This window comes from Rhinolophus sinicus, chromosome 3, assembly GCF_057876585.1.
Source record: "Rhinolophus sinicus isolate RSI-liver-muscle chromosome 3, RSI-T2T, whole genome shotgun sequence".
In the NCBI taxonomy this organism is placed as follows: Eukaryota; Metazoa; Chordata; class Mammalia; order Chiroptera; family Rhinolophidae; genus Rhinolophus; species Rhinolophus sinicus.
Window position 1 is genome coordinate 115,067,501 of NC_142503.1, and position 15,772 is coordinate 115,083,272.

General features: G+C 34.4%; 2 protein-coding genes across 4 annotated transcripts in view; one reads left to right on the forward strand and one right to left on the reverse strand.

Annotated features, from left to right (window-relative positions):
• The window catches only part of TRAPPC6B (trafficking protein particle complex subunit 6B), a 14,739-nt gene extending 1,959 nt beyond the window's left edge, over positions 1-12,780 (forward strand). Inside the window, exons 1-6 of one of the 2 annotated variants that reach the window (XM_074328172.2) lie at positions 2,747-2,824; positions 4,591-4,658; positions 5,373-5,490; positions 6,543-6,626; positions 8,230-8,323; positions 9,006-9,195. In XM_074328172.2, the coding sequence (XP_074184273.1) occupies positions 2,822-2,824; positions 4,591-4,658; positions 5,373-5,490; positions 6,543-6,626; positions 8,230-8,323; positions 9,006-9,037 (399 nt within the window). In that variant the 5' untranslated portion in view covers positions 2,747-2,821 and the 3' untranslated portion in view covers positions 9,038-9,195. Of the gene's footprint in view, positions 1-2,746; positions 2,825-4,590; positions 4,659-5,372; positions 5,491-6,542; positions 6,627-8,229; positions 8,324-9,005 lie in introns of those variants that run through there. The other variant, XM_019713642.3, reaches the window with a different exon arrangement.
• GEMIN2 (gem nuclear organelle associated protein 2) overlaps positions 11,931-15,772 on the reverse strand; it is a 21,224-nt gene continuing 17,382 nt past the window's right edge. Inside the window, exon 10 of one of the 2 annotated variants that reach the window (XM_019713640.3) lies at positions 11,931-13,271. In XM_019713640.3, the coding sequence (XP_019569199.3) occupies positions 13,232-13,271 (40 nt within the window). In that variant the 3' untranslated portion in view covers positions 11,931-13,231. The remainder of the gene's footprint in view (positions 13,272-15,772) is intronic. The other variant, XM_019713639.3, reaches the window with a different exon arrangement.

A 15,772-nucleotide genomic window follows, 5' to 3' on the forward strand; every position in this document is an offset into this window, starting at 1 on the left:
CTATAATGCTGTTGATAAAGAGGGGTGGAACGTGGGGGTAGGAAAAGCATCCTAGGCAAAGGTAAAGACATACAGGTATGAAAAAGTGTGATGTATTTAAATATGCTTAAGCATTTCACGGCAACTAGATTCAATGGGTGGAGAGTGAGAAGTTTAGAGAGCTATAGCCAGAATGAGGCTTGTATGATTTGGACCTTCTCAGTGGAGGGTTTTAAGGATTTTTAAGAAGGGGAATGCCATGGCCCATTTGCGTTTTAGAAAAAGACCCTGGGTTGGAGAGGGAAGATTCTTGTAGTGGGAAGATCTGTTATGTTGAAGTAGAGGCAAGGGGTGATGAAATTCTGAATTAAACAGAGATAGAATAAGAGGAGGAAACAGGTTTGAGAGGTAGGCGATAGATTCTCTAGGACGCGGTTAGGAATAGAAGTGAGAGTTGAGAATTATCTCCAGGTTTTTAGCTTGAATAGCTGGGTTGGGTGGAAGGAATAAAGGAGAAGAAATAGATGAGGATAATGAATTATTTTTGGATAGGCTGAAATTTTGAGATATTTGTAGGACATCCAGGAAAAGGTACTGCCAGTTTGTAATCTACAAGGATATTGTCTTAGTCCACTCTGGCTACTGTAACAAAATACCATAGACCGAATGGCTTATAAACTACAGAAATTTATTTCTTACAGTTCTGAAGACTGGGAAGTCCATGATCAAGGTGTCTGGTGAAGGCCTGCTCTTGGTTCATAGATGGATGTCTTTTGGCTGTATCCTCATGTTAGAAGGGGTTTAGCTAGCTCTCTGGGGTCCCTTTTTTAAGGGTACTGATCTTATTCTTGAGGGCTCCATCCTCATGATGAAATCACCTCCCAAGGGCCGCACCTCCTAATACCGTCACATTGGGGATTAGGATTTCAGTGTATGAATTTTGGGGGACACAAACATTCAGTCTATGGCATGCAGGCATGATGCATTTGGAGATATCATTAGGAAAACATTAGGAAGAGTACTGGAAATGAAGCAAATTCTAGTCATACTCAAACCCATCTGTAATTGAGGTTTGTTTTTTTTTCAAGTTACACAATTTTGACTTTATCATTATCAAAACCAATAATTATTAATGCGTAGCATCTGTGCTGAGTAGCAGACATTTGCTGTTTGTGCAGAGCTAGCCTTTTCCCCAAAGAGTAATTAGCAACACACCCCTTTTACTCTTTATCATAAAATCCCTGTTCCTCTAACCCCCAATGTGTGCAATCAGTTCTCTTCATTTTTTTTACTTTCTTTTTTTAAAAAAAATTTATTGGGGAATATTGGAGAACAGTGTGTTTCTCCAGGACCCATCAGCTCCAAGTCATCCTTCAATCTAACTGTGGAGGGCACACCTCACTGGCCCATGTGGGAATCGAACTGGCATCCCTGTTGCCAAGAGCTTGCGCTCTAACCAACTGAGCCATCGGCCACCCCAATTTTCTTTACTTTCTTCCCCTTTTCCAACCCTTGCCCAGGAAAATCATCCTTTTTTTTTTTTTTAATCCTTTTTCTGAATGGATTAACCCAAAATTAAACAAAACAGAGCTGTTGTAATCATGACTGATAACTTGAACAGGCGTGCTAGTCATATAAGAGAAAGGAAATCCGTAAGTTTTGAATCATTTAAACTAAAAATAACTCTTTTCCTATTGCAGTTAGTTTATTGTGGGGAAAAATGTAAAGTGCATAAAAACAAAAGTGATTTTTAAAAAGTTATGTTACAGTCTTGATGATTAGAATCCAGAGGGTTCATTATGTTAGTGTCTCTACCTTGAGTGTATTTCAAATTTTTCATAATAAAAAATGTGAAAGACACATAATCCTGTCGTCCAGAAATGGCTTTTATATATCTTTTTGACATAAAGTCGTAAGTTTTGAAATGAAATAAAGGAAAAACCGGTGTTCTCACCCTCCAAATAAATGATTTTCAAACTATGCTTGAAGAGGAATTAAATTTCTAAAAACTGAACAATTGGGTATTTGCCAATTTATGGAGAATAGATTTTTTTTTAGAAAAGTTAATGGATAAAATATTTTCAAGTTTAATTTTTCTTAAAAATTGATGCCTACTAGTGAGCACTCACAGATGCCAAAGTGAATGAATAAGTAGTAACATCAGAAGGTATTTACTAGGGATTAATTGAAAAAACTCATGATTGTAGTTAGGATTTGAGAATGTCTGCAAATATAAGCACATTTCCTACTAATCACAATGTTCCTGGGTGATTCTACAAAGAGCAGATTGTTTTACAAAGAGCATCGTGACTGACAGATACTCATGCCACCTGATCATATTTGGGAATGAGTGTGGAGAAGAACAGAAAAATCAAGGATAGTGATATATACAATAACAGATGTATGTGCAGAGTGTTATGATGGCGCAGGGCCCAAAGGAGCACCAGGAAAGGTTTCTGGGAGGATGTGATACTTGAGCTGCTTTGAAAGGATGTGCAGTTTAGGGGACAGCATGTGCAAAGGCAGGGAGGCAGGAGAAAGCATGCCACTCTGGAGGTGCTGCAGAAGTTTCAGCTTGGTACAAGGAAGGGCGTTTGTGTGTATGTGGCTGTTAGAGAATTTGGTTAACTCGGTATTTAAGGAAAGGCACATAATACCATGCTGATGAGTTTGGATTTTATTTTGAAGAAAAGGGAGGGGACGCTGAAAGTTCCAGTAGAGAAATAACATGATTTGTTTTTTTAGAACGTCTATACCAGAAATACAGAAAACAAATCAAGGGAAGAAAAACTTGAGAGGAGATCAGTTGGAAGGCTCTGACTGAAAACCAGGAGAGAAATAAATGGTAAGGGCTAACTTAAGCAATAAAGACGGAGAGAGAAGATGTATTTTGGAAAGCATGGAGATGTTAGGCTCCACAGGGCTGGACTGCAGTGTGTGTGGAGAGGTAGGGAGCAAAGAGGTGAAGAAAATGAGTTTTCTGGTTGGAATAACTAGGTGGATAGTGGTGCCACTAATAAAGTTAGGGAATTCTGGCGGCAGAGCAGGCTGAGGACATTAAGATAATGAATGTCATTTTGAGTATGCCTAATTTGAGGGGCCTATGGCACCTCTAGCAACATGGCTGTGTCGAATAAAGTCTGCCCTAGAAATACAGATTTAGTAGTGACAGCCCCGTAAGTGGAGTACATGGTTCCTTAGAAGAAAGGTCAGCAAATAATGAAGCCTATGGTGTACTTCTTAAGTGGGAGACAGGCTTCAGAATATATAAAAACCCCTCCCTCCTGGGTCTGTATTCTAGCAGTGGCTGGGGGATGGAGGGACATAGCACTCTAAAATTAGTAAAATGTGTACAGTATGTTAAATGGTGAAAGAAATTCTTTGGAGACAACTTCAGCAGGGGAGTGGGAAGGGCATCAGAATAATTACTTTTAGGGGGCTTCTTAAGACACATTACTGATCCCACACCCACAATTTCTGATTCAGGAAATGGGAGTGGAATTACAGAATTCACTATTTTTATAAGTTTCCGTGCGATGCCAGTGTTGTTGGTCTTGGGACCCACTTTGAAAATCACTATGATAGAGAGTTGCTGAAGGGGAATGATGTTGCAATTTTAAAGAAGATGGTTAAAATTGGACTCATTTGAGATGGTGACATGTGAGCGAAGACTTACAGTGAGGGAGTTGGTCTTGTGAATATCTGGAGGAATTGCTGCCTGTGCGAGAGCCATAAGGTAAGAGCATGTCTGGCATGTTGAAGGACAGCGAGGAGACCAGTGTAACTGGAGCAGAGCGAGTGAAGAAGAGTCGCAGGTTGAAGTTCAAGAGGTACAGGGGTCTGGATTGTACAGGACTTTGTAGGTCATCCAGAGGATTTTGGGAGTCTTCAGCATAGGGGTGGTATTTGAAGTCTTAAGACTGTATGAGGTGGACTGCTTGGCTTAGTTGGTTAGAGCGCAGTGCTGCAGTGCTCATAACACCCAGGATGCCGGTTCGATTCCCACATGGGCCGGTGAGCTGCTCCCTCCACAACTAGATTGACCGAAAAAAAAACAAAAAAACCGACTTGACTTGGAGCTGATGGGTCCTGGAAAAACACACTGTTCCTCAATATTCCCTAATTTAAAAAAAAAAAAAAAGACTGGATGAAATTGTCAAAGGAAGAGCAAAGCAATTGCCTGACTCCCGGCATATGATGGTAGGGTCATCAACTTAGACACACTGAGAACTAGAAAGCCATCTGGATGACTCTAAGAGATGGTTTGAAGCAAGGAACAATAGAAGTTAGTGATAGCACAAAGGGAATGACTGACAGAAAAAAGGCAAAGGTAATATAAAGTTTTATAACTGAGGAGAGAAGAGGAATCGTTAAATGTAGAAAAAAGTGGGTAGAGAGTAATTAGGAAGAGACTGGCGCGTATTGCCTTAATGAAAATGATTAGTACTAAGAAAATTCAAGTATGACGTATAATTCACTTTTTCTTACAATGTTTCAGTGAAAAAAGTATAAATATTTACATTAATATTTTTAGCCAACATTTTAAAACAATTTTGAATACCAATATTCTGGCATCCTAAAAGCATTCAATGCTATTATTTTTTAAAACAGGAAAATGGACGCTGTATTACTAAGCTGGAAAACATGGGGTTTCGAGTGGGACAAGGACTGATAGAAAGGTGAGCAGTATGGATTTGAAAATTTTCTTCCAGGTAGGTTATGAACAACGATGATCCATTTCAAAAGTTTGCATAAAACTTGGGTTACTTTAATTTTAATTCCAAAATTCGATTCTCTGTTAATTCAGATTGTAATTTATTTTTAGGTTTGATATTATTTTCAAACTTTTATGTTTTAATATTCACAGAAAAAATATATTTTATGTTTTAGATTTTTGCTTCCTGAAAACTTTGGTGTACTGAAACAACTATCTAAAATCTTACAGCATTTCCTACTTAAGGTCCACAGGTTCTTTAACCTAAATGTGATTTTGTTTTAATGCATATGAATGGAAATCACTTAGAGTCTATGTTTATGCATGCAATAATCTTCCAATTTATAGAAAAATTCTATTTAGTATTATTATTTTCTCACTATCTGAATATTTGAACTTTGTGTTTATATAACAATACCATGATCGTCCTTTAGGTTTTTTTTGGTGTGCTAGAGTAAATTGTACCTAAAATTGCAGCTTACTGTTAGACCAAATTTAGCCCTGTAATTGTATAACAGAATGTGAATCTGTTGAGACGGGCTTTACTTTGCTTGATGCTGATCACTTTATGACTGTCACTATTCAGTACTGTTCTGGCATTTGGAAATTAGTTAATAATTTGCCCCTCCTACTTTTTTTGGAGGGAAAATACTGCATTACTTCTAGTTGATCTTTTTAGGTTTACAAAAGATACTGCAAGGTTCAAGGATGAGTTAGATATCATGAAGTTCATTTGTAAAGATTTCTGGACTACAGTGTTCAAGAAACAAATCGACAATCTAAGGACAAATCATCAGGTATTTAGATAAATTAAGGCCTATCTTTTTAGTCTTTTAACTTAATATAAATGTACTATTTTAGTGCTTTACTTATTATTTAAAACTTAAAATAATTTCTAGTCAACTTTGGAATGTTTCTCTTGCATGTTATTAATAAGTCACTACTTTATTTCTCTAATATGACATAAAGAATAAAGACAAAGGGACAATTATTAGTAATGATACTGTAGCTGTTTCTTTCCTCCAATTACATAAGTTAAGTTTTAAAAAGTAGCAAATGTCAGAATGATAAAGGTTTTAGGATTTGGTTCCTTTGTTATTATTCCTTAGTGGTGATGATATGCAGAACCACAGATATATCACATTTATGTCTTTAGAGTAATTTCTGAAGTCTAATTTATACAGCATATTTAACTCTTAAATAACTTGCATTATTTAGTTGCTGGCATATTTTCTATTCTTAAAATATTTTCTTAATATAGAAATTAATAGATTGCATGGAAAATTATACATTGAAATAGATTTATTTTATAAAACCAAGGAAATAGTTAAAGTGGATTTGGCCCTTTGATTAAGTATAAAAAAATGAAAAGAGTGTATCTAGTAGCTACCCATAGAATTCATTTTTTCATGGAACAATACCCACCTTACTTTGGAAGTACTTGAAATGCTAATAGGAAGACATGACTCTGATTATTGGTTTTCTAGATATGATATATAGAGATATATGATAATAATATATAGCTGCTAACTTCACCTGGACAAGTATTTCTGATTCCTCTGCCCTAGACTGTGAGTTAAGGATCATGACTATGTCTTAGGCATCTTTATATCTTCAGTATCTAAAAGCATTCAATAAATATTAGTGTTATAAAATGTTGAACAGTTGTTCAGCTTGAACATTGCAAAACTTCTTCACTTAAAGAAAATTTGACATGGAAAGGGGAGTTTTAATAACTTAAAAAACTCTTAAATAGTTTTGAAGAGAAAATTTTTAAGGACTCAGACTACATTAAATTTGGAAGGACTCAGACTACATTGACTTTTGGTTTTCTCTGTTTTTGGAACAGGGCATCTATGTACTTCAAGACAACAAATTTCGTCTGCTTACTCAGATGTCTGCAGGAAAACAGTATTTAGAACATGCATCTAAGGTATTTAATGGAATATAAGATTGAGGGTTTTTATTATGAAAAAAGTAGAACCATAGGGAAAAGCACAATGCCAATCACAACAGAATTTTGAATTTCAAATAGATTTTACAGGTGTTCTTTTTTGTTTAAACACTTCTCTGCGAAAGAGGAGACATGTTTATCATGTTAAAATAACATTAAACTGTAGCTAAGTAGGCTTATGATGACCAATTAAAGAAATACTAACTAAATGACAATGAAAAATAGATTAATGGTATATTTTTGGATATAGCATAGATATGTCAGAAAAGATACTCAAACTTATAAAATTCGTATTGCCTGTTCAGAATTATTGACCTCAGAGTTTATATTTACCATCTCCTTTAGTAGATTAAAAAAATTGTTTTAAACATAGTTAACATTTGTTTCTAAGGATACATGTTTTGTGTTAAATATATCTGTGTTTCTGGGTTTTGTGTAGTTTTTGTTTTTCAGTCTTATGTAGGAATCAGTAAGTAGACAGATGTACTAAAGAAAGATGACAAGTTTTAATGTAAGGCTTCCTTTGAAGTGATTAAAATATCTGTGGCAGTAGAAATTGCTGTTTATCCCTAAAAATGTGTTCATACCTAAATTACCTAACACAAAGGCAGTGTAGGTATAACGGAAAGAACATGGACTTGGGACCAACTCAATTTATATTTAACCTAAGCTCCACAACTCACAGGTTTGTGACATTGGGTAAGTTACCTAACCCCTCCGGACCTTAGTTTCTTCATTAATAAAACTGGTTACAATAGTCCCCATATTATAAACAATCCCTAAGGTCTCTACCAGCTCAGAATTTCATGTCTCCAGATCAAATTGCTTATCAGTACCCATTTATGTATATTAATTATAAAGTAATATTGTTTTATTCATAGATATGTAGTATTGTTGACTATCATACAATACAAAAAACATAATCAAAAGATCCTTCGATTATTGTTTTTTTAGTTCCCATTCTTGTCCTGGCTTGGTCTGCTGTAATTCAGTCCCTTTCCCTTTCCTTGTTTCTATATGAAAGGGTTTCTCAGTGTCCGCACTATTGATATTTTGAACTGAATAATCTTTTGTTGTGGCGGGCTGTACATCTTGAACAAATCAAGATTCTTGGTTGTAGAAAGCAGAAACCAACTCTGATTGAATGGAATATAGTTTTCAGAATCGATGTGAAGACTCAGAAAACAGGCAAGAATTCTGGAAGGTTAAAGCAGCAAGAAAGCAGCCCAGTCACTCCACAGGGAGGGTCTGGTTAAAATTCTTCAGGCAGCACTGACATTAGACACAAGCCACCTTTGCTGCCTCTAAAACTAATTCTAACCTGTTTCCAGCTTGATTTTGTCACTCTAGATTCAGAGTCCTGGACAGGAGCACACAATTGGCAGAGCTTAAGTCACGTGTCCATGTTTTAGTTGCCAAGGAGCTGGAAAATCTTCTAACAGAATTTTCAGTAATTTGAAAAGTACTACAACCCTTTTTTTAAACGGCAATAAGTTAAGCCTGAACTAAATGTTATATTTATCCATAGCTTTACTATCTTAGTAAATCTTTAATATTTTTTACATTTTTCTGTTCCTTTTAGTATTTAGCATTTACATGTGGCTTAATCAGAGGTGGCTTATCAAACCTGGGGATAAAAAGTATTGTAACAGCTGAAGTGTCTTCAATGCCTGCCTGTAAGTTGAATTCACATTTTTAGTGATTATTTTTCAGGTCTGGTGTTTTTGGGGAAATTTATTAATAAAATGCTAAAATCATTTCATTTTACTTTGACCAATTTTAACAATGTAGTAATATATAGCATACTTATATTCATATTCGGGGATTTTTGAATTCATAATGGACAATGATTTAAGAAAATGAGCTAAAGAAATCCAAATTTATAAGACAAGGGATAATTAACATTTAAAGGAAAATTTTCTGTAGTATTCTTTTAAGATAGCAGATTTCCCCATAGCATTGGAAAAAACCTTCTGGTTTTCTGGAATATATTATATAAAGCTAGATAAAGCCAACTGATCTTTTACCACTAAACTCCTTTAGAAAGATCTTTTCACTAGAGCCATCAACCAAGAATAAAATTCACTTGAGCTTCACTGTATTTCCTTTCTATTCACAATATTTGCAGTGAAATACCCAAAGGTAGGAATAACAGAGAGAAACGAAAGCACCTATTCACCAATCAGATAATCATCTCCTAAAAATGGAATTTTTATTGAATATTATGAAAAGTTGTTTGACATAGCAAGTTTCTTGGTTTGACACTGTTTCCTAAATAGAGCAGAAAACTGATGTTTAGGCTTGTTTTCTTTGTATTTACAAATCAAAATGATTTTTCATGTATTTTTTTTTTTTAAGGTAAATTTCAGGTGATGATACAGAAGCTGTAGAACATACTGAAATGCAAGGCTTCAACAGTGTAAAGAGTTAAATTATTCATGTATAAAGTACTTCATGTAGCAATGATTTAATTACATTGTTGGACATTTGTGTTGATATAAGCTATTTGCTAACTTATATAATGAAAGATGCAGTTAAGCAGGAATAAGGTTGTATTTTATCAATTGAACACAGACCAAGTTAAAGCAGATGGAGACATTCTACCATAACTTTATTGAAACTATTCAGAATGAAAGAAACCTGATTTCAAATAAACACCAAGGTGTAGGACCCTTGTTTTAAACATTTTTATTTGCTGAGAGTGATGGGTATTTAACCACAGATGGAGAAGCAAAACTCAGAGTTTGGTAAATTAGCCTAAGGAAAAGTATATACCAGTCAGAATCATTTATGTAAGAATGAACAAATTTTGATTATATGAATTTTAGTTATTAAAAAAGCAAACAGCATACTAAATTAGACTTAATTTTTGATTGCTTTTAATTTATTTCTATTAAGAATTTTTATGCCTATGTAAAGATTTCATTATATACATTGTGTGTGAGATATCATATCTGACTGCCTAAATTGCTTAAAAAACTTAATTTCACTTTAGTAGAATTCAGTCCTTGAGAGCTCCCATTAATGTAATACAAATGAAATATAGATTAGTTTACATGTGAATTCAGTGACTCTGGGGCCAAAGAATATTAGGTATTTTAGGAAGGAAGTTTTATATTTTCTCTGTGTGGAGGTGCTGGTGAACTTTCTAACCTTCTGTATCTTTATTCCTTTACTCTTTCTTTCTTCCCTGCTCTAGAATAGATTCAGCGTCTAGTGAAGGTCTGCTTCCTATAATAGTTCCCAGAGGGATGTCTTTTAACTGTATCCTTACTTGGTGTTAAGGGGACTGGCTAACTCTCTGGGGTCTCTTTTATAACCCCACTCGAGGGCTTTGCCCTCATGGCCTAATAATCACTTCCTGTGATAGTATAAGGAGGATTGGGGGTTAAGATTTGAACATTTACATTTCGGGAGAGGACACAAATATTCAGTCCATAGCAAAAGTGACGTGTGGTGACTAAGGGAAAACAGAATCCTATAGCCAGGATTACCTGGTGAATTCTTTCCCAGTCCCACTAAAATAAAGCTGTAAGATGGGAGTTAAACTCAGGCATCAGACTACATAAATTAGGATCAGCACAAATTTCGGGGGTCATAGAAGTTAACAAAGAAACTAGATAGAACCTACAAGTTTTCAAAGTGTTCTTTGAAAAATGGCAACTGTGATCAAATACACTTTGGAAATCCATTCTTTTTTGTAGATTTTTAATGCTTGTTAATGGCATGTTACAGGTTCTGAAAAAATTTAAACAATTTTATTTAACTTAGTATTTTATCACAATAGCATTCTTCAAGAAACACTAACAGCTCAAATACACCAACATTCTAGGGCAATTTGGGAAACCTTTTTTTTTAGAAATTTGTTGGGACTTGGTAACGTGTAGCAAAATATAATTGTGGTATGGACACAGGTCAAATAAACCTTTCTGTAATTTCTAAAACATTTTTCTGTCTGTCCCCAGGTGGTGGAACTGATAATCTGAATCAATTTTAATATAATTCAGCTTCTAATTGGTTTATTCTAAGAGACACAGATGAAATAATCTTATTTTAAAAAATTAGTAGAAATGAATACATTTTTAGCAAAGTACTGGCATAAGTTAATAACTGTATAATCCTGACCGAAAGAAGTAATGTATCTTTTGTGTGAGAAAAAATACAGATGCAATCTAATTTACTTTGTCACTGTCCCTCAGACCCGATTAAACTACCACTTGGTAGCTATTATTTTCAAAATAACTACTTCTAAATTCTCTATTTAAAATATATAATTTCTCAACAAATTTAAGGCTCTCTACCTGTGTTAAGAGTTGGGGAACTTTTTCTCTTCAATTTTCCATTGAAATCAGAAGATACTTTTAATTGTGAACGCCTTGATAAACTACGGCTATAATGGTTACTTGCACACTTAATTTTTCTTTTATTAGTGGTTAAAATGTCTTTTGTGTTTGCGTTTCTGAAAAATATCCTTATGCCAACTTAAGTCATTATAAAAATGGATTCTCAGTTACCTATTAGAGACCCTCCAGCTTGCTAGAAAATAGAGGTATAACTGTATTAAAATAATTTCTTATATACTCATCTTCTGCGCATGCAAACTTACCTTCTTTTTTATGCTATCCAGTCCTCAGAATTTTTTTCTGTGAGTAGTATGCATAACTACACTAGTTATGTAAGAAATGTAAATTACAATAATTGACCCTTTATTGAATCAGCCCCCAGCCCTGCCCTCCCACGCCAGCATCAAATCAACAAAAAAATGTGAGGCTCTAAAACAGCTAGTTGTGTGGTATAGGTTGGAAATCTAAACTCTTTGTAGTAGACACTGCTGGCTGTCTACCTAGTATCCATTCTTTCCCATTTTTCTACCAGAACCCCATTTTTGATAGGAATAACAATGTGCTCAGCTAAAAAATTATTTCCAGCTTTCTTTACAATTAGAAAATGTCATAGCTTGGGCAAATGATATGTAAGTTGTGGGTTTCTTGTAATGCTTTGCTCTCCTGATATAGACAAGGGTGGTGCTTTTTTATTCTTGGAATGTAGACACGAGGCACGAGACAAAGTACCCATATCATGACTAAAAAGATGAAAGCTACACACTAAAATGGATGAAAGAGAAATCTAGATGCAGCCCAGGACATGTAAGATATTGTGGAGTTGCTGCATCAGCCCTGAACTTCTTATACCAGAATTATCAGATGAGAAACAAAAATTTCTAATTTTTAAAATTTCAGTGAAGTTTTCAAATGCAGCACTAATGAATAAGACTCTTATGAGTTGCAAACGTACTCTTGGAAACTTTTTTTTTTTTTTTTTTTATTAGTTTCAGGTGCACTCTTGGAAACTTTCATGGTAGGTTTTTTATATCGGATTAACAGAGAACAGATTAGGTATCCAACAATGAGAGAATGTGTAAATTATGATAAAAAACAACTTGGACTATTAAGCTGACATTTAAAAATCAGCTTTTTATGAAAGCGTAAGATTAAGATTCAAATGTAAAATTTTATCTGCTCCATTATAACTAGTGGCAAAACTATTGGTTGCCTAATCCACAGTTATTCCCAATCCCCTTTTCCTTTTCAACCTCTATTGGAAAGCCTGGAAAGGCTTACAATTTCATTTCCCAACCTTTCTTGGAGCAGAGGTGTTTATATTATACGTTGTAGCCAACAGATGAACATAGATTTTAGGATTTGTGGAGAAGGTTTTGATTTTATGAGAAAAGAATCAGATGTGGAAGGCTCTGCTTTCTTCGGCTCTTTTCCTGTCAGAATATAGACATACTTCTTTGATCTGCAGTGGCCATATCTTGTTACCATGAGAGAAAGGCCAAAAGACCAGAGACCTTGGTATCGCAGAGTCACTGAACCAATGCCAGCAGCCAGCTCCTCTTCACATCTCGTTATGTGAGAAAAATAAACCCCTATTTGAAGAACCATTGCTACTTGGATCTTCTGTACTTAAAGTAGGAAACATCTGTATGTGATATATAAATTATAAGTGAAATGAACAGAAGATTTGACAGAAAAATTAAAGCAGTCAATCTATTAGGGTATTATTAAAAAAGATTTGTTAAGAAAAGTTTTGTACAATAAAGCATTTAAATAAAAGTATTGAGCTGAAAGGGTTTTAAAACGTTTGCTTAATTTTGTTGCTATGAACAGATTTGCCACTTAATCTAGATTATTTTAATTCCAATACTAAGAACCTTTCTCCATTGTCTTTTGTTCAAGAGTCAAACAAAATTTTAGTAACATTTCCAATAAAATTTTATGTGTATTCATATAAAATAATGAAACAGCACCAAGGACATTTGTAAAATTTCATCATACAGCATTGCATGTAGTTATAGAAAAACTTTAAAACTTGTCATCAGAAACTAGGTGGGGTTTTCCTAAGATACTTCAGATATTCAAATCCATACAAGCTATCTTCTGCGTTGCAGTTTAAGATGAAGACCCCTCACATAATGTTGAAGATGTGATGCAATCTGTACTTGAATTGGCATTGTACTTCCTCAGACTTCGGCTGCCTTCATCACAAGTATCTTCTATCCCTGAGAGAGATCAGCTATGTCAAGATGGCTCATCAGCTAAATCACGCTGGTCAAAATACCTAGTAAAGAAATAATTGAATGTATGCTTAAAAATATTAATCACAGCACTAGTTATAATAATAGGAAAAGACCGCAAACAACTCAAACATTCATCAATAAGGGGACTGGTTGAGTAAACTACAGTACATTTTCACAGTGGAAGACTGAAGCTGTTACAAAAAAGCAATGAAGAGACTACACTGCTACAGTGTGAATTCCAGGATTTATTAAGTGAAAAAAACAAGGTATAGAATGGTATGTTTAGTATGCTACCTTTTTATAAGCATGTGTAGGAATGCAGATATATTTGCTTATACTTTTAAAAAGAAAAAATGGAAGGATAAACCAAAAAAATAATAAAATGGATAGATAACTATGGAAGGGAGAAAAGAGGCTAGAGAGGATACAGGTGGATTCTAAAATACTCCAAAATGCATCTCAAATTATAATTTTAACTTTGGAACAATAAATATTTTATGTAGTTACAAAACAAAAAATATAATCATGAACCAAACTCTACCAAATGAATCTTATATCCAGTTAGTGGCAAAGCCACATGGGAATAATTTCAGGTGACCTTAAACACGGTGTTCTGATATATGTCCCTAGTGGGTTTTCCAGGGACAAAAAGAACTGCAAAGAATTCTTAAAATGATTTCAGTATTTTTACTGTTAGAGAAACTTAGTATTGTTATTCTGAAACTGTTATGTGCATACTATAGGATAAAGCCAATCATTATGTTAATGTTATTAGAAACCAGAACTTTAAGCATGGATGAAAAGAAATATAACATTAAAGAAAAGTCATGTAATCTTAAATTAGAACTGAAATACCAATTTTAACTCAGGATTTTATTTTTCTCTTTCTAAAAATACATAGTTCCTAGCTCTGGTCACTGATAAGGCCTAAATGCAATGACCAACCTAATACAACTAGCTTCCCTAATGTACAGATTTGTGGACTCTAAATACTATTTTCTACTTTAAAAGAGGAACCAGCACCCCCAGGAGGCAAGACTGAGTCCAGATTTAGAAAGTCCAAGGTACACAGGAATCACCTTGACATACCACAAAGAAAGAAAACTACAAAGGGCCAATAGGATTATATAACAAAAAGCACAGGAGTCAACCTAAGGGGCTCCCACTGGCCAACGATCGAACAATCTGAGCTTCAAAAAGAATAATGACTGCAATGGACTGAAATATATCAAGTGTTAAAACACCTAAATTCAAAATGATAATCCAAAAACAGAAACAACCTTATTGGTCATCTTTGGGGACTCCTAGGCCACAATTCATTATTCCAAAAATTAGTAAATAATGGGAAAAGGATCTAGCATGTATCCTGTTTTGTTTTGTTTTTGGATAAATTATACTTCAAGGTAACCAAATAAAACAAGGCAAGTTATGTTTTACAAAAATTTTAGCTACAGATAAATAGGGAATGATAGAAAAACCAGCATTTTTGAATCCTAATAATGGATCTATGCAACAATTATGAATGGCTGACAAAACCAACAGGTAAAAGGTATGGACTTTACCTGAGCGCAGTGATCGACCTGATCACCACTAAATATGGGACAACTAGACATTCTGTGCCTCCCGAAGCAACACAATAGAACTCATGGAGTCTTGTCAAACCAGCCAATCAAACACCACTATAATTAAGTGTCTATACCTACCTACCAGTTGACAGAAAATAGAGGGACACATGAACACATTAAATATCACCATAGGATATAGTTGCCCAAACCAAAATATGGGAGATTTCACAAGTCAAAGGACCCAGTTTCTTCAAATAAGCAAAGAAAAGCAACAAAAGAAAGAAAAAAACCCAGGAGGTGATGGGGAGACTTAAAAGACACATCAAACAAATGCAATGAATGCATCTTACTTGTATCCCGATTTAAACAATTCAAAATTAAAAAGACATTTTTGGGACAATTAGGGAATAGAACACATGGACTGGACATCAGATGATACTGTGGAGTTATTAAATTTATCAGGTGTGCTATTAGTATTATAGTCATGTTTTAAAAAAATTCTTACCAGATACATACTGAAAGGAGAAATGACACGTCTGAGGTTTGTTTAAAATACATTAACAAAATAGATGGGATAAATTAAACATTCTGGTGAAGAGTTAATAATTGTTAAAGTTGGGTGACGAATTGGTCTGGGGGGTTTATTCTACTACATTTGTGTATGTTTGAAAATCTCAATAAAAAGCTTAAAAAAATAATTATCATTGGTAAGATAATTAAGGTGGCTAAGATGTAGTTATTGGATCCTGTTTGAATGGCGTTCCACTCATCTGAGTAGGTATTGTTATGAATTAAGTTACTGCCTTAAAGCTACCAAAACAAAACAACAAAAAACACAAGAGACTTACAATAATATCTGATATTTATATTGAAGCTGCAAAGAGTAATGGCCTATATTTTTTTCCCAAACTTGCAATAATCTTCTATAAATTTTCCTAAGTGAAGCCTATAGTCTTAAACTTTTTCCCAGTTTTACC